We start from the raw sequence: 26,430 nt of genomic DNA on the forward strand, positions 1-26,430 counted from the left end.
ACCTCAGCCTTTGCCACGTGAATCACAAGTGTTTATTTCCATTCAAAGTCTCACAGACTAAAGGGTTCCATTCTATCAGAATCAAGGAGCAGCCTGCTCACCACTGGTTTCTCACGGCAGACAGGAGACAGCGACCACACACAGGTCCCCATGGGCCTGGATGCTTCCCCCTGCCGAGCGTGGTGACAGCCAGGGCTCCTCGGCCTACACAGTGGCCAGTGTCCCCGGGTCCTGAAGTCCCAAGATCCCAGGGGAACTGAGACGGTGATGGCAGCGCGCTTGCTCTGGGAAGAAGGGCGTTCCCTCCCACATGGGGGCTGGCAGTGCTTACAGAGACAAGGCTCAAAGGAACGCCTATGCCAAGGCACCAAGGTGCAAAGCTCTCGGAGACATGGAAATGTGGGCTGGAAAGGTCAGCCCTCGGTGCAGGGATCTGCCTGCGCCAGACCAGGAAACGGAGCTTCAGAGGAACGGCACCACCACACTGTGGGGCACCCTGGCCCGTCCCCAGGCTCCCACTGGCTGGCTGCAGGCTCCCGAGGTCCCCTAGGCGGAGCGGGTCACTTGTACTTGTAAAAGCCTTCCCCGGACTTCTTGCCCAACTTCTTCTCCTCCACCAGCTTGCTCAGGGCAGGGCTGGGCTGGAACAGCGGGTTCTTCGCGTCCATCTCGTGCCACCCTACGGAAAGGGGACAAAGTGCAGGGCTTATTCCGACCGTGGCACTCCCAGGGTACTACGGGAGTGCAGGGTGTGGAGCCCACCACACCCACTCGGCAGGGCACAGGGGTATCAGCACCAGGCTGCTCGACCTGAGACCTGTGCTGCCCAGGGAGCCTGCTCCACGGCCATGGTTAGCCAGGCTCCACTGGGCACCGTGAAAGCACAGGTCCAAGTCACCAGAGCCTGCACATGCCCTGGTCGGCCACAGCTCACTGCGGGGCGCAGGCTGACGCTCTGACGCACACTGCTACTACTCCAGGAGCCTATCACGCTGCAAGAACAAGCCTCCTCTTCCTCCTCCCTCACAGTGAGGCTATTTTTGTGAGACGTGGAAGCACTATGCCACACTCCTCCAGCAGTTTAGTGTTATGCTTTGTTTCGGTTTTGCAGGACTGGGGGTTGAAGTCTGGGCCTTCACATCGTGCTACATCTCCAGCCCTTTTAAAAGCTTTTTATTTTGAGACAGGGTCTTGCTAAGTCACCAAGTTGCCTAGGCTGGACTTGAACCTACAGTCCTCCTGCCTCAATCTCCCGAGTGCTGAGCTTACAAGTATATGCTCTCGCACCTGGCTAGCAGTCCAGTGCATATACGTGTATGTACCTGTATATGTATATATGTGTGTTTCTGTGGTACCCAGGACTGAACTCAGGTCCTTCATACTGGGATACATCATTAGCCCTTAATTCCATTTTTATTTTGAGACACGGTCTTGCTAAATTGGTCAGGCTGAACTTGAACCTGTAATCCTTCTGCCTCGGCCTCCCAGAGTGCTGGAATTACCCAGCCTCACAATTGTTTTCATCCTGTGTTCAAAAGCACTACACTAATCGAATATATTTTTAAATGATTGTCTATCTGGATCAAATGGAGTCATCAACTGGTGACAGTACACCCAGTGCACCCTGGCCACTTTGTGACTCCTACACTACGCTATGCAGAGAGGAAGGCAGGGACGGTGCACAGGCCATGTGCTGTTTCCCAACTTCCTGTGAGCCCCACAAGTGCTTCAGAAGGGGAGTCTGAGCAGCACCTTGGGCCTCACACTCTCGGCCCCACACAAAGGACCTGGGACCCATAACTCCATCTCTGGCCTGGTGCTGGCGTTGAGTATGGTTCAACCCCAAGGGCTCAGGTGCTGGAAGCTTGGTCCCCAAGCTGGGCCTGGTGAAGCCATCAAGCCACGGGGTCCTCATCACCAGTCACAGATCACACATCAGCATGTCTTGGAAGTAGGTCTCATCACCTGGGACTACATCTTTCCCTAGAGAGCAGCATAAAATGGTGCCCCTCACCCCACACCCGAAACCCAGCACCCTGCAGCCCTCAGCACAGCCTTTCACCTGTACCAGACTGTAACACGGCCAGCTTGGAAGCAGCAGCTACACAAACCTTTCCTCCGTCCTCTTGTTTGAGCCTATAGTGCTGGGCTGCAGCCCTGCCCTCAGCGCCACCCCAGCCACCCTTCTTTTCTTCCACAGGACCAGCCCTGCTATTTTGTCCCAGCAACACAGAATGCACCAAGCCAGGTGAGGAGGACCCTGCGAGTCTTCCGAAGCCCCACAGGATCTGTTTTCAATCTGCACAACAATCCAGTCTGGAGAGACTACTTTGGCTCATCCGGAAAAGCCAGGGAAGGCGCCAGCTCCTACCGTCCATGATGAACTTCGTGGTGTCCAGCCCAACGTAGTCAAGAAGCTCAAAGGGACCCATTGGGTAGCCGGCTCCCAACTTCATGGCCACATCGATGTCTTCCTTGGACGCGTCACCTGTGGAGAAGGGCACTCCTGCATCACTGCGCCGCTCCCTTCTCCAGGGAGGTCCAGAGCCAGGAGAACCCTAGACACGCGCACATTCGGACCATTTAGAGTGCTGTGCCTCAAAGTGTGTGCTCAGCAGGTCATGAGCTCCTCCTACACCCAGACCTAGAGGGAAGGCCAGGCTCTGCGGCCTTGTCGGGGGACACAGCCCTGCTCCTTCCCAGGAGCCTGGGTCTCCAGCTCAACGTCATCTGATGCTGAGCAGGTTTCTGACTTAAGAATGGGCAGTGAACATGTGCATGCACTCAGGGCTCTGCTTTGGTCTGCACTGGAGGCGTGCTTTGCCCCTTCTCCCCCAGCTGTCCCAGTGTGATGAGTAAGGAGGGACGAGGACCCTCAGGACCCCTCATACAGATGCTCAGCCGGGATTTTGGGGCAGGGATGGGGTCAGCCATGCAGGGGTTAGATCCCAGCACCATTTAAATAAAAAAAGGAGGGAAGAGTGAAAGAAAGAGGAGGAGGATGGGAGGGAGGGAGAGGAAGAGAGAGAGAGTAAAATGAAGGGAGGGAGGGGGCAAGCAAGCTGCTTCAACAAAGCACGAAGCTAACTGAGAGCTGCCACAGCCAAGACAAGGGCCAGGTGCCTTTCTCCGGAGCTGTCCCTGTCTCGGGCCGTCGGAGTCCAGCCCCACCCCGTGGCCTTTCTCTGAAGCCAGAAACTGGAAAGATCTCCAACAGTAGTATCAAGAATTTTCTTTCAAAGCATGAAGGAGCAGTCAGTCACAGCAAAGCTGAATAAAATGCTGAGACGGAGGCCTGCACACCTAAACATCAGACTACACACGAGGAGCAGAGCTACTTAGGCCTCCACAGAGAGCACCTTTTAAGGACACGTAGCACTAAGATAACGCTAAAGAACTGAGCACCGTAAGAAGAGCAGCCACAGGCAGCGTCATTAGTGCCACATATGGGGCAGGGGCCTGGCAAAGCACATCTGGGCTGGGGCCATTAGAAAGCAAAGGGGTCACCGATGTGCGCCTCCTCGGGCAGTGCCGAACCCCCAGCCACTTCCACTTCTGTCTATTGTGGAGGCACCAGGTCCCAGCATGAGATGCGTGGACTGGAGGCCTGGAACAGGCAAAGCCACCATGGTCACATCACAGGACACAGTGGGAGGAAGGAACGTGGCGTGTACGGTGTGGCTCTGCAGCGCAAAGTGGGTTCCATGCAGGACTTCAAGGCCGGGGTCCCTATGGCTCTGCAGCCCCCTCAGGACTGTGCCTGGGGTGTAGGACCCTGAGTCCTGCTGGCCCTCTCCCTTCCCCCAGCCTTTGCTCAGGGCCCCAGGTCACAGTTCCAAGTGACAGCCTGGCACTAGTCTCGGGCCCACACACAGCAGCACCACGCAGCACGACACAGGTGCCAAGCGCAACGGCTTCCACCTCATGGAGCCACTGAGTCAAACGCACAAGAGGCAGCTCTGGACCCACTCGCCAGGGCCACTCTGTCTCCAAAATGATGCGCAGGCACAGACCCCACAGCGAATGGCCAGAACAGCTGCACAAAGCCAGCACAGCCCTAAAACTTTCGTCTTAAGTAACGAGAATGAGCAAGGCGCAGAGCGAGGGAGAAGTAGAGACACATGCAGACAGGGGGACCACACGGACAATAAAGGTGGCCTCGCTTTAGGCTGGTCATCCCTGAACCTCTCCAGGGTCACACACACGCACGCACTTCCCACTCCAGCTAAGCGCCCCAATCCTAAGCACCTTCTCAGTGCACCCTCAAACCCGCAAGGCCGGCCAACACAGGGCCTTCCAGAGTCAGCTTCCTCTGCGGGCTCTCCAGTGCCACCTGCCAGCCGCTCAGGGCACTGCCGGCAGGGGCTGGGGGCAGAGAGCGACGCCAGGAAGACCTGCGCCCAGCCTTCACGGAGCAGCAGCTGCCTTGGCTGAGTACCACACTTGAACTCACTGCCCTCACCTATGACCAGCCTCAGGCTCTGCAACCTCAGAGCACAGTGATTTCTAACATGTGACACGCACAGTGACACGGCTGGCTCCTCTGCCCCGCACAACCCGACCTGGCATGGCGCACGGTGCTACCTCGTTCGTACAGCCGGACAGCCTCCAGGAGGTAGGGCACCAGGAGCCTGTTCACGATGAACCCTGGAGTGTCCTGCAGCGGTAGGCAGAGGAGAGACATAGCCGCCGTCACCGCGGTCCTGCACACAGACTGGTCCACGCCAGCCTGTGCCGCCGCAATGACTCCCAATGGTGCCTCCCTCCCCGCGCCCACTGCCCTTCCGTGAGCCCAGATGCCTGATAATCCCCTAAGAAGCACCCCCGGGCTGTTCTGGGGACAGAGAGTAACTGTCCCCTGGGTCCCTGCGCACAGGGCAGCAGGAGAGCAGCAGATCTGAGAGCCCCCCGCCCCCTACAGTCCACCCCTGCAGAGACCACATCGGTGCAGACCAGGATGACTCCTCCGCCGCACCCCCTGCCACCCACATCCTCAGCAAGAGCCCCTGTCCTCACCCCAAGAGCACGGCACGGGGCCTTTATCTACTGATATCTGTGGGGAACACACAGGGCGGTCGCACGCTTATGGTGTCTGCGTCATGCTACCCAACACTCTGAGCCCAAGTGGCCTCTTCTGACAAAGGCTCTGCCTGTGCGAGGTGGGAGGACACTGGCCCGTGGCCTTCCACTGAGAGGCCTGGAGCCAGCATCTGTCCATACCCCATGCTGCACAGGAGGGCGAACGCGTCGGTGCCTCCCCTACCCTCCCCGTTCTCAGCGGGCTCCCCCGACAGCACAGGGCAGGGATGGCAGGAGCTGCTCAACACCCCAGTGTGTGACCCCACACTTGCACCTGGAGGTCGGCAGCAGCCTGCCAGCAGCTTGTTCCAATCGTGACCCCCAAGCCCTCCACAGAGGCACCCAAACCTACCCGGAGCTGTTCTAGCTCACTGTCTAATCTCCGAGGGAAGCAGAGGGATGAGTGGTGAGGCAAACACAGAGCAGCACCTCACTCGCCAGTGGTGCGGGTTGTCTATGCCAGTGCCGTCACACACGGCTGTGCTGCGTGCGACACAGCACCACTGGTGATAAGAACTGCTCGCCAGAGGCCAATCTCCCAGGACACTACGGCCCTGCCGCCTGCGCTGGATGAACCACTGCTCTGTGGCGTGACTGCACGCACAGAGACAATATGGCCCTTATTCTGTGTGGCTGCATGGTCTGCAGTCACCTGCTCATGAGCGCCAACGACTGCCCCATGGGGGCCTGGCACTCCCACCTGGTGGGGCTCTCAGGGCCCTTCTGAGACCACAGCACACTCCTCCCTGCCATGCCTGGCTGCTCAAGGGAGAAGGCACCCATCCACCTTCCCGCTCTGCCAGAGCCATGGCTGGTGGGCTCTTGGGCCTGGGAGCTCGGCTACCCACTCCTCACCCCACCGGCCTGCCCGGTACTCTGCAACAGGGGCTCCATGACTCTACCTTGCAGGACACAGGGTGCTTTCCCAGGGCTTTGGCGAAGTCCAGCAGAGACTCAAACGTCTTCTGGCTGGTCATCGGTGTCTTGATGACCTAGGGAGGCACAGCAGAGTCAGGGATGGAGCACCAGTGCCAACCGCAATGTGTGTCCTGGGCAAACATCAGCCAAATGGCTCCCTGAGGTGGCCAGGCTCTCAGGCCAAGAAAAATGATGCCCAGGATGCCCTCCTCCAGAACTGCCCTGCTGCAGTGCACACAGAACCGAGGCTTAAAGCATGGGAGGCATGCAGGTGGTTCTGCAGAGCCCCAGCTGGACTGTGTACTTCAGAGAAACCGATGACACTGGAGGGCGAGGACACGTGATCCCCTGGCACCAGCATTTGGGACACTGCCTTCCCCTCCTGCCCTGCGGCATGAGGGAGTGCGCTGCCTGGTCCCAGGAGAGGGCCTCCAGCACTCCCGGGGAGCCTACCACTGCACTGTCCCACCATGCTGCCCAGTCCACCCACACCCTGAGGCGGCTCAGGCCACACCACGGGAGCGACTGGCGCAGCTCTTCCTGCTGGCCTCCAGGTGTGGGCACCAAGCCAAGGCCCGGCGCAGGCAGGTCTCAGTGACACTCCAAGAATGCACCTGTTGGGGATCAGACCTGGCCGAGGGGACCTGCGTGAATTTGAACACGTGCACACATGCACACACACAGATGCACATACAAATGTACATGGCAGTGGAGAACCGCGAGGGTCAAGGTGAGTGGCTCAGCTTCTGCCTCCACCCATCCACGTAACCATGCTGCATCTCATCCTGAGAAGGGATGTGACAGCAGCACTCGCTCTCCTAGGAGGCGCCCAGCTTGCTGCACTGCTGTGGGCAGAGCCAAGCAGCTGCATAAAATGCACCGAGCCCACCCAGGACCCGACCTGACCCGACACGGAGCAAGGAGTGAAGCCGGGCACAAGGAGCAGGACCTGTGGGAGTGCCCTGGAGCAGTCCCAGGGGAGGGCTGAGAGGGCAAAGGAGTCAGCTGTGGAGCAGGAATGTGTGTTTGCTCATTCAGCAGCAGCAGCAGGAGCTCAAGTCTGCGCGCGGCTCCAGGGGGACCCAGTGGCTGCGCAGAGCGGGAGAGGAGCAGGAGTGCAAGTGCAGCACGGCCCCACTGACCTCCACCAGCTTCATCACCGGCACCGGATTGAAGAAGTGGAGGCCGGCGAAGCGGTCCTGCCGGGTGGTGGCGTTGGCTATGCTGGTGATCTGCAGGGACGAGGTGTTGCTGGCGAAGATGGTGTGTCTGCAGAGAGAGAAGAGCTGAGCCTGGCCCCGCTGCTGTGGGACCGTCACTTCACAGAGGTGGAGTCAGGATTGGCTTTCTTTCAGGGTCCAAGCCTAGCCCACAAGTGACCTGTTCAAAGGCAGAGCTTTCCCGTCTTTCCCAAATCCGCAGGGACAGACTTGCTCCTGTCTACCTGGAGAAGCCAGTTTTCAGGGCACAAAAGGGAAAAGGAGGCAGCTAATGAGCTCCCAATGTCACGCAGGTCAGTCACAGAGCAGAACTGCAGGAGACCAGCCTGCCAACGGGCATTGTGGCCCTAAAATGAACCACACAACAGAACAAGCATCTCTGAAGGGAAACACCAAGTCCTCCACTCAGTGGAAAACTTTCCTTTTACGTTCCAAACCAACAGCATCCACAAGAAGTCTGCTAAGGGAAGGAGGTCCCAGGGCACCTGTGACCCATTCAGATACTCTGCTTACAAAGAGCCGAACACGTAGCACCATCGTCCTCAGTGTAGACCTGACAATATGCTCCCTGTTAAATCCGTACTGACTTAAACCAAAGGTCATTTGCTGGGACTGTAGGAAATGGGTTCCATAGGCCTATGCCAGGCAGGACGCTGGGCTCTCCTGCAGCGCCACCTGGTGGATGGGCACACACACACACACACCAGCCTGGTACCAGGTGTAGTTACTCCAGATTTGTGGGGTTCCTGCTTTATTTTGGGCAGGGCAGCTGGTGTGTGGGGCCTGCTGTGCCTGGCTCAGGAAAGCGGGCCCTGCAGTGGACCTGCTCTGCCGCTGCAACGGGGGCTGGTGTGTCTGCACTGTGAACACGGATGCCTCACCCTCCAAAAGCACACAGGCCCCTGTCCCGCACACTCGTGCTCTCCCTCCCGTCTGCTGACACTTGGGTCCCCAAGTGGACTTTCATCCTAGAGGCAGCAAAAGGAACAGACAGCAAGAGGACCCAGGCCCCCAGTCTGCCCTGCGTGCCAGACAGGTGCTGGCTTGGCAGAGAAGCAGGGTCCACGCTCGGCTTCAGCTGCACTCTTCACAAATGCACGCCTCATTGCAGCTCCTGGCAGGGCCTCACCACCTGCACATGCTTCTTCTGCACGGCAGGGCCTGCCTCAAAGCCTCAGCAGAGAAGTGCATCTCGCTGTGGCAGCACACACTGAGGCAGGAGGATCGACTGAGCCACAACACTCAAGACCAGCCTGGGCACAAGGAGATATTGATCCCCAGAAGAGACAACGTGGATGTACCAAGTATTCCACAGTGGTCGCAAGCTGAAACACCAGGAAAGTCCGGGAGGGGTGGCTAGCAGCGTGGCCACATTTCCAGCTGTGCCCTCCACTCATGTGTCACTCTGCTTTCCATGAACTCCAGTGACCGAGCCCGCACATCCCCAACCCACAGCAGGTGCTCGGGAAGCCAAAGCTGACTCAGGCAGCCATGGCCCCCCACACCCCCTCCACAGAGGCCGCTCCCCACTCCCCTGCACAACGGCATCCTGGCAGCCAGGCCCCACCTCGCACGTCCCTCCCGAGGCCAGGGGGCCCCTCTGCCGCCATCACCCAGTAGCTGCAGCCACGATTCAGGAACTGGTCAGGGCCACATTTCCTGGGGCCAGTGCTGAACTCTCCAGCACGCCAACTGGACCCGCCAGTCCCAAGTGTCCCTCTTTGTCAGGCGTCTTTGCCACACCTCACTGCACAGGACGACACCAAGCGTCCCTCTTTAGCCGCCACTCCCCGGGTGGCTCTGAGAGTCCCTCTTGGCAAAACCCTTCTCTGCTGACCTGGTCTAACTGAGAAGGGTGACATGGCTACACAGGCAGCAGCAGCATGAATTGAAGAGTTCTGGTCACAACTGCCAAGGTCACACGCTCTAGAAGGCTCTGGACCTAGAGGTGAGATGTGGGCAGCGTGGGCAGCATGAGGGTGCCACAGCCCGTGCTGCCCCAGGCACTTGGCTGCCCCGAAGGATGTCTGGCAAGGCTTCAGAGCCCTGGTAACACACCCAGACAGCTTCTGCTGAAGCCAGAGAAAGCACTCCACAGGGTGCCCTGGAGCACCCTCCATTCCCTGCATGTACTGGGGATGGGCACAGGGTCAGCCGGGCAGCCGTGCCCTGAAGCGAGTCAGGAGGGTGGTGGACAAGGAAACAGGCTGGCTCCTCCAGGAGCCCTGGGACGCTGGGATCGTCGGGGAGCACGTACTCGGCTGCAAACTTGTCCAGCCTCTGGAAGAGCTCGTTCTTCACCTTCAGGTTTTCCACAATGGCCTCCACCACCAGGTCGGTGCTGTGCACCACGGCCGCTGCGTCTGTGCTGGTTGATATGCCGCTTAGGGTCTTCGCCACGAACTCATCAGCAGCCTGGTTCAGGGCGAGAAGGGACAGTCACCGCAGGCCCTCTGTGGCGCAGGAGACCTGGCCTGCACACACCCAGGGCACTAGGAATCAAACCCCTGCCTTCCCGCTTGGCAGCAGCGGTGTCTCCTATCCCATCGGATTGGCCACCTGTTATGGTTTGTGTCTGGATAAGCCCCAAAGTCTCATGCGGTCACAGGGCTTTTTCGGAAGTGGCTGGATCTTGAGCTAGTGTGTGACTGGTGGTGCAGTGCTGGGACTAAGGGTGTGGCTACTACACCCGCCCTCAGGCAGGCAGCCTGCATACAACAGAAAGGACACAAAGTCTTGTGCTTGTTGCTCTTGCCGTCTTCCTCTGCCACAAATGCTTGCCCCTCTGCCATGTGCCACCCTACCTTGGAGCCAGCCCATTATGGACTGAAACCTCTGCAAACTGTGAGTCAAATAAACCTTTCCTCCTTTTACTTTGTGTTTTGGGTATTTTGTCAGCAATGAGAAAAAGTAACTAAGGCACTGCCCATCTCCTGAGCTGTATGTTCATAGCACCCCAACTGGCCCTGAACAAGGTGTGATCAAAATTCACTGTGCATTTAAATTAAACATATTACAGTAAAAGACACATTGCTATAAATCCCCCTCAAAGTCCTCCCACCACCCCAGCTTCTAACACACTTATCCCATGGTCCCTGACACTTCTGCAGCAGCTCTGGAGTCCTCTTTCCTGAGTGTCTTTAGCTGTACTGTCATGGCTGCCTCCATGTCCGAAACTGATTCAAAACACTGACCTTTCATGTTTTGACTTTGAAGAAGAGCCAGAAGTTGCTTGCTACCAGATCAGGTGAATGCAGGCACACTGCTGCATTTTCACAAGCCTGCTCTTCCTTTGATGGCATCAGCAACAGCTTTCAGTGTATTTTTGAAACCACCTTGTAAAGATACTCAGGAAAGAGGATTTTCAGAGCTGCTTCAACAAGTGCCAAGGATGGGATGAGTGCTCGAAGCGAGGACTCTGAGGGGTTCATGGTGTGCATCTTCTCCTCTAACTGACTGCCTGCTTCTGCTCCTGGAAGTGGGGTGCCTCGTACTGGATGCCCTGCTTCCTCACAAGGCAGGATCAGATACTACCTGGGCACCCAAAGTTCTTATCTAAATATGATGCTCATCTTACCGTTTTGTAAGGTGACAGTACTGCTTAGCAGGAACTTGTGCAAATTACACAAGTCTCTTCCTTTGTCTCCCTCTCCTATCCTTTTGGCAAATCAGTGTCCCTCGACCCTAAGCTCTCAGTGCCCTTGTGGAACAGATTCATTGCCTGCAGAAACTGTCTCCTTGACCTCACGTCCTTTATTTCTTTTTCCTAATCACCCTCTGGCTTTAGTGACACCATTACTGTATCAGTCTGCAGTCACAGAGAAATGAGTTTCCCAACTGCAAACCCACACACATGCACAGGGTAAACTAAAGCCAGACACCTGCAGAAGCGTGAGTGGTCAGAGGACTGGCTGTAGGAACACTGGGAGCAGAACCTACCTTGGGGTTTTCTGCAAACTTCTTCTTTGCCACCTTCCTCAAGCTGTCCTCGATCCCCTTTCTGGACTTGGCCAGGATGTCCTCGGTTTGGTCCACCAGCACCACTGTGTGGCCAGTGGCCGCAGCAACCTAGAGCAAAAGAATAAGTAATTTCTATGTAAAAGGGAGAAAATAAAGGTAAAAAGAAAACAGTCTCATTCTACATGAATTCTACCACCATTCCAGTCAGAACGATGAATGTAAAAAATAAGTTAACATTAAACACACACTTCCTGCTAAGCAGTACTGTCACCCTGACGTGGAAGAAAGCAGCCCTCACAGCACCTCAAGCAGGTAAGGACATCTCCATGGTCACACAACAGGCATACGGTGGAGCCACGGCAGGCACAGTGCAGTACCCTTCCCTGAGCGACTCTGACACAGCTCTAAGCCCAAGCCATCCACCACAGCAGCTTCTGCCACAGAGGCTGCTCAGCAAAGGGACTTGGAAGCCAGCCCCTCCTCCACGCAGCCAGCCTCCACTCCAAGGACTTGCAGCCATGCACCTTTCCCGGTCCCTGAGCACCAAGAGGCTACCGTATGGCCCAGCTCCTTCGCCATCCTCAATCGGAAGCAGAGACATTTCACAATGGCAGCAAAAAGACCCTGTCTCCACGGTCTGTTAGCCATGTGAAGTCTGGTGGCCCCCATTTGGGACAGGCCACTCCCTCCTTCCCCAGCCACCTCAATAGGGGAGGACCTGAGGACACGTCTGTGCGGGGAGGCTGCCCAAGTGCACCACAGCCAGCCTGGGCCTGCAGTTGGTGACAGGTTGGTCCCTATTTCACCACAGTTCACTGGCAGTTCCAGCGAGGACCACAGGGTAGGTCATGTGCTCAAACAGGCCCCACCCCACGGACAAGTGTGTGTGAGCTGGTTTAAGCCAATGCCAGAGGACACTGGGGCCTACTACAACCTGGTCAAGAGGCCGGCCCCACCAGGGAGTGCAGAACCCACTGGGCACCAGTCTCAGCAGCTGCCAGCCCAGAGAAGGATGGGCAGGGAAGCAAGTGTGAGCTCAGACTAAGATTAAGGTTGGTAGGCTGATTCATCTGGCTGAGGAAATTTTCAAGACCGGCCAACATTCCAGCTATGGCACGGGTATACTGCTAGTGCTTTGAGTTTTATTTATAGAGTTCGAGGCAAAAACCTGAGCACAAAAATTGGAAAAACTTAAATTTGGGCCCAAAGGGAACCACATGTAAAGTTAGGACAAAAAGAGATATGGCTGCTGGACAGATTAGTGCTATTTAAAAAATTAGTGTTGTTTAAATGAAACCAACTGTTTGGTACAAGAACAGGAAGGGCTTTGACGACATCTCAGAAATCAGCAAGACTCCACCCCCATCACAAGTTCAAGGATGTGAAAGTGTAAACCTTTTAAGACTACCTGAGACCTCTGCTTAAGAAGGGCCTCCTATAGAATTGTTTCTCTGGGATTCATTTCATTACGCTCAGCTTCCAGACACTCAGACGCCACTGCAGCTATGGCCCAACTGGACCTGGTTCCTACCCACACTGGTGGCCACCTTGCACCACCCACATGATGCTGCCTTTAAAGGTAGGCAGAGCTCACAAGTTTGAGGTCATGAGGTCAGGGAGGCTTCCACCCAGATTTCAAAGGCAGGCTTTGGAGGCAAGGGAATGTGCCCAAGACAGCACTGTGTGAAGCTGTGGGGAGGGAGCCAAAGCTTCAGTGAGGTCCCCAGGAAGCTGGAGATGGTACAAACATATCAGCCAAGAAAGCTGCATGCCCTGAGCAGTGCAACCCAAGAAACAGAACCTGTGGGCGGCAACCAGCAAGGCCACAGAGGTGGGTGGGGCCAAGCACTTTGGAACTCACACCTCACCAACATTTGACCTAGATATCAGATATGGAGCTACAGGACCTGATGTTGGCCCTGTTTGGTTTCCATTTTGCTTTGGTCTGATTCTTTTCTATCCCACATTCCTCCTTTTTAGAATGGGAATGTTTACCCATTCTACCTTGGGATCATTGTTTTAGATTTTTATAGATGTTTCACAACTAAAAGTTTGCCTAAAGACTTTGGGGAAGGGATTATCGCATTTTCAGTTGTACATGAGATATGTGTCATGTTTAGCAGAACTATTAACTTACTGTATTGTTTATTTGAAGAATAAGTATTGTTTAAGGAAATGTGTTTGGAGGCAGATTGACAGGGGTGGAATGTAGTAGTTAAGTTTAACTGTGACAAGTTGACTGGCTCGGGAGTTGCCTAGGGAATTAATAAAGCATACTTCTGGGTAAGTGTAGGTAGGTCATGGAGGTATACCTTTGGGGGCTGTATCTGGTCCCCGGTACCTTCTTTTCTGGAGCTGTTCCCTTGATCTACTTCCCAGCCACAATCAACTAAGCAGCTTTGCTCCATCATACCCTTATGCCATGATGTCTTTGCCTTGGAGCCAGGTGACCATGGACTGAATCCCCTGAAACTCTGAGCCAAATAACCCGCTTCTTAAATTGTGCCAGGTATTGTGTCTCAGCAATGGGAAAACTGGCTACTACAGTATGTCACTAATGTGTAAAATGTATGTGTAAAATTGTCTATTTTAGCATTTACTATCACAAAATTTTAAAAAAATTTTATACAAAGTTAAAATTATAAAAACTTAAACCCAAGAATGCAGATCATACATGGCACCATTTGCAGTTAAGAGAAATGTAAAAACTAAGAAGTAGTATTAAATCATAACTGCAGTGTTGACTGCCCTGAGCACTGACTTTCTGCAACTAAGTTGAGAGCAGCAACACAGGCCCAATGAAGATAACATGGGCTACCAGGTGACCTGTGACATGGCCCAAGGAGGAGGGCCAGCCACCACATTCCAGGTGGATGGACGTAAGCTGGACAGCTGGCCTCAGCAAGAATGTGCCCAACAAGTTCTGGGTGCAGACCAGGGTGAACAAGGGCATCGGGTCAGCGTATGAGGGCATCATCACCATTGAGTTCTGGATGGAAGCCCCTTCCCCCCGGTGAACAGCCAGCCCAGACTCTTCCAGCCTCCACTGCAAGGCACATACAGCAGTATCATGACCAGCCAGAGCAGCAGCTCAGAGCCGTTGCTAGTGGATGGACTCTAGTACCTGGAGGTAGATGGCTCCCTCACCCAGGATATGACCGAGGAGTTTCTGAGCCAGACACCACCAGTAGAACCTTCAGCACCCACGACCAACAGTTCTTCCAAAGCTGACCTGCAATCTCATTAATGTCCAGAAACCTGGGCCCCTCCCCACCTTCTCAGTCAACTCCTCAGGTACCATCCTTAAGACCCCTGCCCAGCCTATGTACATGCTGGCCACAGAGCAGGGGTAGGTGTTCTATGGGAGGCACGAAAGGGACAGAGGCCCCAGAAGGCTCTTGAGGCTGTCCCTCCTGGCTCCTGGCCCAGACCCATTTGTAACCAGAGCTGGGACAGGCACAAGGCCCCAGCATTTGTTCTGTACTTAATAAAAGACTATGTTACTGTTCAAAAAAAATTGTAACTGCATAAAATTAAGTAATAACTGCACAGCATCCTGGTGCTAATGCACTGGGCTTGAGTACCCCAAGCATTTGCTTAAAGCACTATGTCCATTAACTCTTCTCTGTGTGAGCTGCTCATTTCTCCAGTAAACTATGTGCTACAGTGAAAGTAATGTTTGGCCCTACTTGTAGTTTTCACTGCATGTAATACATACAACATATAAAATGTGTTCATCAGTTGCTTATATAATTAGGCTTCTGGCACATAGCAAGTTACCAGTAATTAAGTTTTTGCAGTCAAAATCTGTACATGAAATTTCAATAGAGTAGGGGCTGGGGTCTATCGACTCCACTGTTCAATGCCATTCACTCTGCCTCTGATCTTATACAAAGTGTGATAAAAAAAAACACAGTAAACATTTAAATTTATAAAGAATTTACTATACTAAAAGACATATTGCTATCAATCCCCTCAAAATACTCCCCTTATTTCGAATATACCCCTCACTCTTACTGCTCTCTGAAGCAGTTGTGGAAGTTCTCTTCATCACTTTCTTGCTGCTGGGACAAAATACCCAACACTCACAACTTAAAGGAGGAAAGGTTTATCTGGCTCACAGTTTGTGGAGGTTTCGGTCCATGGGTGGCTGGCTCCAAGGCAGGGTGGTGTGGCACAGGGGTATCACAGACGAGAAAGAGCTCATGGCATGGCAGGCAGGAAGCAGAGCAAAGATCAAGGGAGGAGGAGAAGGGAGATATATGTATATATTCCCCTTTTCCCACCGGGCTTCACCTCCCAACACCATACCCAGCTATAAAGCCATCAGCGGACTAACCCAGTACCACACACCCATGACCCAGTACCACACACCCATGGTCCAGTCACCTCCCCAAACCCCCACCTTCATCTTCTCAGCTTCTGCACAAACGGATCTTTTAAGATTCTGCTTTCAATATTGTTTTCTTCTGGCTCCATAGCCTTTCCTTCTGAAATCCTAGGCATTCCCAGAACTCCAAATGCGCATGAAGGTAGCGTGCTCCAACCTAAGCAACAGTCATTATCTCAACCCTAATTCCAGTTCTCCTTGACCTTCATGAATGCTGCCACTACTGTGCAGATCTCAATCTGCTGCACACCACTTCTGCCTTAACTCAGGTTTTAACTGCTGTCCACAAGAGTTCTACTCATTACCTGAAGTCCACTGCATTCCAGAGCCTCTTCACACAGACTTTTACCTGGTGAATGTCCTTTTTCTGCTTTGAAACCTCAGAGCATGATTTTTAGTTTCCCTTTGGCTACTTCACACCCAAGTAAACGATGTCATTTGGGTTTTTGACCAGTTTCTGCTGTTAGACTTCAAATCCCCTCATGGCAAAGACTTGGGCTTTGTAGCCTCAGGGGGGCTACCCAGTAACTGCAGCATGGGGACCTGAGCCTGTCCTCTTCCCAGACACACCTGTCCCCCGCACGTCTCGCCCAGTGGCTTTTCCCTCTCTGCCACCTGTGGGACTCCAGCTCATGCTTCGTAATCCAATACATCTCTCCCTCAGTCAAAAACTTCTCGCAACCCCTCACAGAAAGTGTCAGCCCTCTATACCTCTACTGATGCAGAGACACAGCAGATCTTTTGTGCAGGACTGCAAATAAATAAATAAAATAAATAAATAAAAGGCAAGTGTTAACTGGTATCAACCACCAGCTGCCAATGGCTGCTCGGTTACTCAAGAGTAGCCCAACCCCTGGGATATTAATATAAAAAGGAACTGACTATAGGCCACTTCGTAGAACATTTCCACAAACGTGGTCAGTAACATCCAGAATGTTGGAGAAATTCCAGATATGAAAGATGAAAGATCAATGAGCAGGGGAAATCTCACTGACACCAACTTTGGATTATGAACTCAAGATAATACTTCAAGACTTTTCCGAAAGAGTTGGTATATTGACCAGGGATATAGCTCAGTGGTGCAAGCGCCTGCCTGGCAAGTGCAAGGTCCTGAGTTTGATTCCCAGTACCAAAAATAAATAAATAAATAAATAAATAAGGGCTGTTGTATCATCTACTTCTTCAGATTTAAAGGCTGTTGTCACTACAGATGCCACTCGAGGAGTTCCCAGCAGATCTGTTTCACATACGTATGTACATGTAAGTGGTACATCCATCCTTACACATAAGCTTTGTAACGGTCTTTTTCTTGACTGTAAGAAACTATATCCCATCTGTTACAGCACATCTTAAGTGTCCAGAGCCTTCCCTTGGGGACAGAACTCAGGGGCAGAACTTGCCTAGCACGCATAGGACTCTGGCTTCAATCTCCAGCACTACCACAAAAACTCCAAAAAGTTACCTTAAGGTGACATCACTCCACTGCTGAGACTGCATCTGGAGGTGACAGGTGGGTGGTGAGTTGTTTCTCCCCCCAGAGCATTGCCACAGCTTACTTTCACACCCCAGCGCCAAACACAAGGACATTCACACTCAAGAAATGAACACACGGCGACACTGCTGTCCCTTTAAAGCTTCAGTTTGTAAACTATTTTAGAAATAAGTTTCATGAAATCATTACTGGTTTTCTTGCTAGAAACCCTTTGTAACAAGCTTTATATAAACTTCAAGTTATTTTAGGATTATGAGAAATTTTCTTGTTTTGAAAAGGATAGTTTAAATAAGAGGAGCTAATAGCAGACACTTTAGTCAATTATTAAGTGAAAAAGACATGCTCCAGAAGCCTCTCTTGTTGTAGATTACGGTTTTCTGGCACTGGTGGCTGGAATACTAGCAGAGGGGAGCCAGAGGGCAAGGGCTGTGTGCTGCCTGAGGAGAAATCAACATTCCTTCCGCACAGTCACCGCCTGGATCGCAAAGGATTTGTGTCTAATTCACATCAGCACCTCACCGTGTCTGTGCCTTTGATCAAAGGGGCTGTGGGCAAGGCCAGCGACAGGGAAACCCGTGTCTGCTGTCTGTGTTCAGATAACGCGGCCAGACGCCAACGCAGTCTCTCCCCCACAGGCTTCCCTTCCACCTCGGCAGCTTCCCCCTATCAAAGGTCAGAGGCCAGCAGGAGCGGTTCAGGGTTATTAGTTACAGATAATCACGGCCATTCGTTTTTCTGGATTGTATGGTAGTGGCCTTCAGCCTTTATGAGCCATGAAATTCTTCTCCATAGGAAAGCAGAGAAAAGACCCACGTGTGAAAACAAAGTCAGTGAAGATGGGGGCAGGCCAGGGACCACTAAGTAGACGCACGGAATAGAGGGCAGAGGAAGAATCTCTGATCTCACACCTGTTAGAATGCTTATCACATAATACACAAGAAGAAAGCTGTGGCAGGGATGCGGAGAGAAGTACGATAACTACGTATTGCCTGAGGACTGTAGGATGGTGCCCCATTTGGGAAGCACGGGCATTCTTCAAAAACTGAAGAAAAATAGAATTACCGTACAACCCAGCAATTCTACTTCTGGGTATACAGGCCACAGGACCCAAAGCAGGGACTAGAACAGGTATTTGATTCAACCTGTGTTGAAGCAGCGTTATTCATGAAAAATAACCACAAAGTGCACACAACTCAAGTGTCCCCTGGTGGGATGAATGGATGTGTGAACTACGGAACACACATACAAGAGTATCACTCCGCTTGAAGACGAAGGCCACTGTGACATGCACTACAACTCAACGAACCCTGATGATACAAGGAATGCGACCTGAACTGAGCAGGCACGATGACAAGCACGAGACGACTTCACCTGCATGCATTACCTATCACAGCCAGCTGCGCTGGGGTGGGGGAGGGAACGGGGAGTGACTGTGACAGGCAATGTCTGCTCTGCAGACGAAGAGCTCTGGAGATGGATGGGCAGCGGTGAGAGTTGCACAGCGGTGTGAGGGTATCCAGGCCCTGGAACTGTTCACTACATGCTGGTTAAGAGGATAAATTCCCAGCTACATGTATTTCAGCACTTTTTCTTTTTTATTTAAGACAGGGTCTTTATACAGTTCAGGCTGCCCTAGCTTAGGCAGCCCAGGCTGGCCTTAAATCCATGACGATCCTCCTTCCACCTCCAGCGTACTGGGAATACAGGTGTACGCCACCAAGCCCAGCTTTCAGAATTTAAAAAAAAATAGTAACAGACAAAAGAAAACCCTAACTTAATCCTCATCCTTTTACTGAGGTAAGAAACAAACTAAAGCAGAAAAACTACAGGAAGGGAGAGTAAAAATTATCAAGATGTGATATGTGTATGCACCAATTCCCCAAGATAAAAACCATGATGTATGACAAACTTCCGATTAAAAAAAAGGGAAAATCTTAACCATGAAAAAATGGACCATGCCTAGTGCCGCAGGGACCTCCCTAGTCCTTCCTTCTCATAAGCTCACCCCTGAAACGACAATCACTACTCAGATGCGGGGGCAGGGCACAACATGACACCTGACAACACACACAGTAGTCGCACACCCAGGTGCAAGCAGACATGGGAGTGCTCTCCGTCTGAAGTGCTTCTGTCTGTCACTCCCTCAAACCCTTCAGTGGCCCCTAGGACCACAGAGTGCAGCTTGTGGGCTCTGCACAGCACACAAGGCCGGTAGTCACCTCCTCTGCAGAGCCACCGCCGTCACCCCCACAGGGCCCACCTGGCAGTGGTCGGGGCTCAGGCAGGTAGGCGTCCTGGGTCCGCACACCCCTTTCCCCATGTGGGGCTCCCATCCCCTGCTGGCCTTCACTGCGGGCTCCAGGCTGGCTATGGCTCCTGTGTGCGGAGCCCAGGGCCCTGCCTCGCTGCAGGCTGCGCGAATACACCTGCCGGCAAAGCCCCATGAGGAACGGTGACCTTTCCAGCAGGGTAGCCGAGGCCGCTCCTGAAAATTCAGAGGAACCACATGACCCAGGGCTGTTAGAAAAGAATTTCACAGTTCCTGGCTGCAAGGAAACCAACAGCACACCTACTTCTGGAACTGTCCACTGACACCACCTGTGACTGCTTTCTGGGAAGAAGCTATGGCGGGTGGAGGGCTCACCACCAAAAGAGAAAAGCCCTTTTCCTCCTCCTTTAGGCACCTCGGCCTGGCCCTGCAACTCCAGTCACCATGGTTTAAATCAGCCCACTCAGAACTCTCGCTTTCATCAAGGGGAGCTGCACACTCTTAGGCCTTGAGGGCAAGCAGTCTGCATGGACAAGGTTTATTTGAAGGCTGTGTCGTCAGCCCTGTGGCTTGCTGGGACCTGGTGGAAGGCAGGCTCAGCCAGGGGAAATATTTTTAGACAAGGGTGCTTCAGAGCTGTAAAAACAGGCCAAGAGAACAGCACACTTGTCCAAGCCCGGAGGACTCTGGCCACAGGCACAGGTGGCGAACAGGCGGAAGCACTCAGATGACATAGCTCTGCAGGCGACCGTCAGAGGTGAGGCAGCTGTGCTGAGGCAGGAGAGGGGGTGCACCTGGGAGAAGCAATCAATGGTCAGTGACAGGTCCCCCTCCTGACTGCCCCAGAAAGAATCCCAGCTATATGAGGTGGAAGGTCTGCTTCGCAGCTACCACATACTCTTGGAGAACCCCAAGTTCTGACTTGCTCCATGCCGATTCAGTGGAGTCCAGGCTCCCATGCTGGCCAAGTCTAAGGCTGTTTTCACAGCCAGCCCCGCCTTTTCTAGGCCTCTTGGTTTGTTCCACAGAGGGCAAAACTTCATGACCACTTAGCTCTCTCACAGCTGGCAGTTCTGGCTTAAGATTATTCAGCTTGCGCAATACCGTGGATGGGGCCAGCACACCGCCAGCTCTGCTATCACACTCGGAGAATGGCCCTTTGTCAAGGCTTTTCACTGGCATTTCCCCCGGAGGACAGCAGGGTGGTCTCAAAACAGTTAAATTCAGTTGCGGCGGCCTCCCTTGTTAGACTCTGATTTTTAAATGTCAGAAATTATTTCTAAAAACCCAAGAAAATGTACCCCAATGCTGGACTATAAGCCTGGTAAGTATATAATTTTGTTTTTTTAATTCAACAAGCACCTTGGTTTGGTAATACAGAGGAGGTAACTGCTCTCCCATGACTCCCACAAATTCCAAATACATCAAGAGTACTGAGCAAGTCGCCCCAGGCAGAGGAGCGCTCCAGTCTATCTGCTCCCTACACTATTAACAGAGCAATGTTGTTCCTCCATTGAGAGGGCTTCTTCCTTCAGTTTTTGCTGAAAGACCAGTGTGGAGGTTCCCATAACACTCAGGTCACACGCCTGGTTGGGAGCCACACGGCAAAGTGACAGAGTGCTCCGGAGGGCAGGGGCCTCGGACCGTGACCCTGGCTCCCACTGTGTGTGTGTCTGAAGGACAGGAGCACTCACTGAAGAAGGTGCTCTCACAGCAAGCTGGCAGGAGGGAATGGGATGGCGATGGATCCAGGTTTGGACAGTGACCCTGGTCCACTGTAGCAGGAAGATGACCGCACAGAAGCAGAGGGACACGGCAGCTGGGGACTCCAACTCAGTCAGGGCTGAGGGAGGGCAAGCTGGCATCTGTGACACTAGGAGGTCCTCTCCACAAGTACTACGCAGATTGCACAAGGCAGCTGGGACAGAGGCCGGCACAACTGTGGGTCTCTGGCCACCAGAAAACGAGTGCAGACCCCTGTTCCCGCCCCAGCTCTGCCCCGGGATCAAGGGTCAGTGGTTACAGTGGGCGATTATGCACTGGTCACATGACAGCCATCAGAGCTGTGAGCAGAACAAAGTGTCACGTCTGTAGGGAGCTGAAATGCCAGACTCTGTTCCGGTGCCTTCCAAGGATGAAATCGTGGCACCAACCAAAAACAGTCACTAAGATTGCCGTCTTCCTCAACAGTCCACATACGTACATTTAAAAAGGTCTCTAAAAGTAAAAAAAATTTAAAAAATAAAAAGGTCTCTAATTGGATGAACTCTCCACAATTCATCTTCAAAGTTGAGAATTTACATAAACCACTGGGTTAGATCTGAAAGATGTACGTAAAAGCAGCTGCAAGTAATTGAGAGTCACCACTGAGCACAGTCACTGCCTAAGCACGTGCACCTCAACTCTTCTTCAACTGTCCCACCTACAGCCGTGAGGCGACTGTCACCCCCAGAGAGGGGAGAGGGGACAAGTGCCTCGCCCAAGGCTCCCACTGCCAGGACAGGTGGGTCGCGGTGCAGACTGGCAGGCACTTCCTCATAGCCAGTACCTGCTAGTGTAAAACACACCTCACCAGATGTGATGGCATCGCTAACGCCTGGGTGGGGCGGAGGGATCCAGGAGAGGCAGCAGTGCATTGCGTTATGTTCCTGTGGTCCCAGCAGAGCCGGGCAGCGAGGCAGGTGTCACTAAGACAGATGAGGAAGGACAAGGGTAGTGAGGAAACTAGAAACTCAGCCCAGGGACATGGGACAGAGAAAGCTGGATCTAGCATGTGGCAGAGAAAAACCCAAACCCGAGTGATGTGCCACTTTGGCTATATGGAATATCCACATATATTCTGTGACAGCAGTCTCTTGGTTGCCAGCACTATCTACCTCCTCTGCACACCGAGGATGACAGCTTCTCCAAAACCTCTCCAAGGCCAAGGACTAACATGCTGATACAGCAGGACCTACAAGGAATTAGGATACTGCCCAGGAAATTAGGAAGGCTCTTCACCACAGACAGACACATCTCCTCCTCTGAGAAGGAAGCTAATGGCTGGGAATCAAAACATCCCCTCCATACTGGACAGCAAGTAGGCACAGAGCGGGCTAACTGTGCCAGGTTCCTTCGACCCTGAAACTTCTAGGTCTCTGTAGTTTTTCAAGCAAACTTCAACAGGGTTATAACTCACTGTGCAGCAGAAATGAGTAAAACTAGTAAGCACAAAACAGTTCCGGCTATTCTTCCATCCACCCTGAGGGTGCGAGAACAGCTGGGCGATCAGGCGCTGGGCGATCGGACGCTGGGCGATCTGATGCTGGGTGACCAGATTCTGATTCCATGAAGAGGAAGAAACTTCCCGGTCCACCTGGCTGCTCACTTGACATCAGAGGCACACAAGGTGAGGGAAATCCACACTGACCTTAAAATGCTCCCTGAACCCCAATTTATTTTAATAGCTTACTTTTGGCTTTCTTAACGGCATAACAGGGGGAAAAAATAGCTTAGGGTGAGATGAAGTCACCCCTAATTTACAAGTTCCAAACCTTTGCCTTCCCCCAAGGAAGTGTAATGTGCTAAAAAGAAGGCTGCATGTAACAGCAAACAGCAAGAGACAGATCCTTTGCATTGGGAAGGAGACCAAGGGCAGAGGGAAGGGAAGAGGGAAGGCACAGGAAACAGATGAGTTATGACTATGATGTACCCACTCCCCAGGATGAATGTGATCATTACAAGCTATAAACATGCACTCATGAAAACAAATTGAAAAAGATAAAAAGAAGGCTGTATCAGAAAATCTCTGAAACGCTGCTCCCCTGGACTCCGTGCCTCCTCCACAGAACTTTAATGAAAGCTGTGAGCTTTCTGGACTCCTCAAAGGAAAACAAGGCAATGCACCAAGTGGAGCTTAGGAAGGACTCGTTACAGCAACAGAAGAAATGCAGAGCTAGGAGCTTCCTTCCTTCCTTTTTTCCTCCTTTACAAAGCAAAGACCAATCTGTTCTCATTCAAGGCTCATTTAATGCTACAAGTCCCCCTGCTGGCCTGTTTATCCTGCTGAAGATAAGCTGACAATCAAAAGCAAGTAAGAAGTACATACCAGGCAAATCAACGGACCAAATTAACTCACTTAAATATTTACCTGCAGACTCAGGGATTTTTTTTAATTTAAAACAAACAAAAGAAAGGACAGGCAAAGTAGATGCTCTTTGCAAATACACATGGTAATAACAGCCTGTACTCTGATCAAATATAATTAAGCATAGGCTTCATTTATCTAAAACTGTTTAACTGCTGGAGAAAGACATTTGGTACCTACAAGATGATGGACATTTTTTACCTTGCTCAGCACTAACTTGAACAAATTTTTAAAATGACAGATTTTAAAAATTGAAATTGTAAACAGAACTGCCACTTATTACAATTGAAACTACTTCCAAAAGAGCTCAGGAGACTGAAGCTAAATGTGAAGCATCAGTTACAAGCTGGAGTCCAGTGGGCGCTTGTCCTTTTGGAGCTGTCCTAAGGTGGGACACTGAAGCGAGCAGCAGAGAGAAGCTGCCCTCCTTCTTTTCACAGAGCCTGAACACAATGCAGTGCCAGCTGGCGCTGTGTTCATGATCAAGCGAGATGGGAGCAGGGCTATGACCACCACTCCCTACGTGGGCATCGTGGGCTTACCCAGGAGCCAAAGTGGACAGTGCAAAAAGGCCAACAGCACAGGGTACAGGCAGTGATGATAATCATCAGAGAGGGTGAGGCAGCTGACGTTCTGTGAGCTCTTCCTGCAAGCGACCCAGACACTGGGCTAATTCATGCAGTCCTCTGTACAGTTCTACCAGTGCAGTGCCAGTAAGAGGCCTTCAGAGACAAGGAAATGGACATTCAGCGGTGAAGTGACTCCTGCTACCACAGCCAGTGTGGGACAGAGCCAGCACGCAGACCACTCAATTCCCTGCGCTGAGCTCAAGTTCTTCCCAACACGCATCAGTTAATTAGTCTGTGGTGCTCAGTGGGCAAGAGACTTACTACCCTGTGCCCAAAACCTGCTGGCGAAGAGGCAGAAATATGAGGCAAGACCACCTAGAGCTGCCTGTACAGCGGAGAGTGAAAAACCAAGTGTTCCGCACCACTGAAAACACTGCAGAGCTGCTTTCCAAGACAGCACAGTGTTAGTGACCAAGGCTCTCTAAACCATCTTTAAGGATGGAATTACTGTTCCTTATGACTGTCCCCTATGGAGGCATTTAGCCTTTATTACCTTTCGCGATGATAGTTGCTTCCCATCTAGGAAGTATGTATCTTTCTTTTTTCCCTGAAGTTTTACATATCTCCAGGACTTAACCCCCATGTCTATCTATGTTCCCCATCCATGTCCACCATTGCTCCTTTTTCTCTCTGGTGAAAGTTCCAATGCCATATTCATAATTTAGGTCCCATCTCTGCACCTTTTCACGCAGCAGAACAGGCTTTTGGGGCCAATGATGGACACCGCACTCCAAGAACAAAGTAGCTTGAGTTTACACAAAAGCACTCTGTGTGTTTCTACTAAGTTTCTAGTTGTTTTCCCTCACTTTCTTCAGGGAAACCATCCAGGACAGTTTCCAGACCTTATCCTTATATGGTTACTGAAGGGACAAGGCCCTAACACCTTACTAAGATGTTTATGCTTAATCAGATATATTGTTTTATTCTTTTCCACAAATCCCAACCTCACAGCCTCGGGACATTTCGGCCCGGCAGAGAGATACAGGAGCAACACAAGTAAACTTTCCCTTGGATACAATGTACAAAGCTTTTAGGTTGAAAGGAGTTACTCCTCTTAGCCCAGTACTTATGAGGGAGGACACCACACACCAGCAGCCAGGGGATCCACGCAATAAAAAGGAAACGTTTGCCCAAAAATACGATCTCAGAAGAAATGTGAGACGGTAAATTTAAAGAAGTTTAGCGGAAAACCAAACGTAGTCTAACTACAGTGTCATGACAAGTTAATAAAACGCCCAAAAAAGAAAGAAAATGAAAGAAACGCAAGGACAGAAATTTAAGATTCATACGATTTTAGAAAACAAGACAACCAAGCATGCAAGTGTAGACTTTGGCAAAAAGTCAATGAAAACTCACTCTTTCATGTCCACAGCCACCGCACTCGAGGATATCCTCCCTAGGAAAAATTAAGATGACCATAACCACCTCCCCTACCCCGGACAATTCGAACTGCAAACACCCGAAAGACTAAGAATATAATCATACATAATCGGCTAGGAAATGAAAATCAAGGTCCTCCAATGCGAGCAGGACTGTAAAGGAAGGCGGGGGAGCAGGGACAGAGAGACAGAGAGAGACAGACACAGACTACAAGCATTACAGCATACAGATCATAGAATTGCACAACCGACCCTGAACTACAACCCAGCTGGCACAGGGCAGAGTCCTCCGGCGCAGATCGGATCCCTCCCGCTCTCCCAGCGCCGAGCTCCGCGCCCACAAACGGGACCGAAGGTCGCCGTCGCCTCGCACAGTCGCGGCGCGGCGCGAGGCCCGCGCGAGCTCGGGTGAGATTTTACAAAGTTGGAGAAGTGCCGGCCCGGGTTGGAGAAGTTCCCCGGGTAACCCAGGGAAAACAGGCGAGCGTGGGAGGCGTTTAGGAGAGAAACGGCTCTGATAAAAGAACTGTTTCAAGCGAGTAAAAGGTAAACGCGGGCTGCAGCCGAGGTCGCGGACAGCCGATTCCTGTCCGCGCCCGGCCGCGAGCAAACCGTCCACGTCTGGACTCCGTGCGCGGAGAACTTCGCGCGCTGCGCGGCTGCCAAGCGCGGGCCGAGGCAGCACCGGGGATCCCGCCTCCGCTCACCTGCGCGATGCCGGCGCCCATCAGCCCGCCGCCGATGACCGTCACGTGCTTGACGATGATCTTCTTTGCCGAAGCCGAGGCGGCGGCGGAGGACACGCAGCGCACGAACTGCCTGGTGACGAAGGCCATGGCGCGGCCGAAGTCAGGGACGCAAGACAGCGAAGGCGCCGCAGCGGAGGAACTTCTGCACGCCGACGCCCCGCCCACAGGCGCGTCCAGTGCGCAGCGTGGCGGGTAGGCGGGGCCTCAAGGCGCGCCCGC

At 52.6% G+C, this 26,430-nt stretch overlaps 1 protein-coding gene across 2 annotated transcripts; it reads right to left on the reverse strand.

The window, feature by feature from the left end:
* Window positions 1-9: 9 nt before the first annotated feature.
* Window positions 10-26,386, reverse strand: Hadh (hydroxyacyl-CoA dehydrogenase). 2 transcript variants are annotated; one of them, XM_005406205.2, is made up of 8 exons: window positions 26,170-26,383; window positions 11,157-11,285; window positions 9,475-9,632; window positions 7,140-7,266; window positions 5,982-6,071; window positions 4,585-4,657; window positions 2,372-2,488; window positions 10-679 (listed from the first exon to the last, which is right to left on the reverse strand). In XM_005406205.2, the coding sequence occupies exons 1-8, from the start codon at window positions 26,296-26,298 to the stop codon at window positions 561-563; spliced, it is 942 nt and encodes a 313-aa protein (XP_005406262.1). In that variant the 5' UTR covers window positions 26,299-26,383; the 3' UTR covers window positions 10-560. The 2 variants fall into 2 exon arrangements, with proteins under 2 accessions (XP_005406262.1, XP_013360846.1); XM_013505392.1 differs by lacking the exon at window positions 10-679 and having other exon boundaries at window positions 2,372-2,558; window positions 4,563-4,657; window positions 26,170-26,386.
* Window positions 26,387-26,430: the final 44 nt, after the last annotated feature.

Source organism: Chinchilla lanigera, unplaced genomic scaffold (genome assembly GCF_000276665.1).
Source record: "Chinchilla lanigera isolate Chin_1 unplaced genomic scaffold, ChiLan1.0 scaffold00095, whole genome shotgun sequence".
NCBI lineage: Eukaryota > Metazoa > Chordata > Mammalia > Rodentia > Chinchillidae > Chinchilla > Chinchilla lanigera.

Bases quoted from the DNA above. Each gene is read 5' to 3' on its own strand.
- Hadh (XM_005406205.2), bottom strand. From the start codon at position 26,298: ATGGCCTTCGTCACCAGGCAGTTCGTGCGCTGCGTGTCCTCCGCCGCC. The intron at 9,633-11,156 runs GTAGGTTCTGCT...GCCCTGAACCAG, and splicing joins AGTTTGCAGAAAACCCCAAG to GCTGCTGATGAGTTCGTGGC. The intron at 6,072-7,139 runs GTCAGTGGGGCC...GTGCCTCCCTAG, and splicing joins CGGTGATGAAGCTGGTGGAG to GTCATCAAGACACCGATGAC.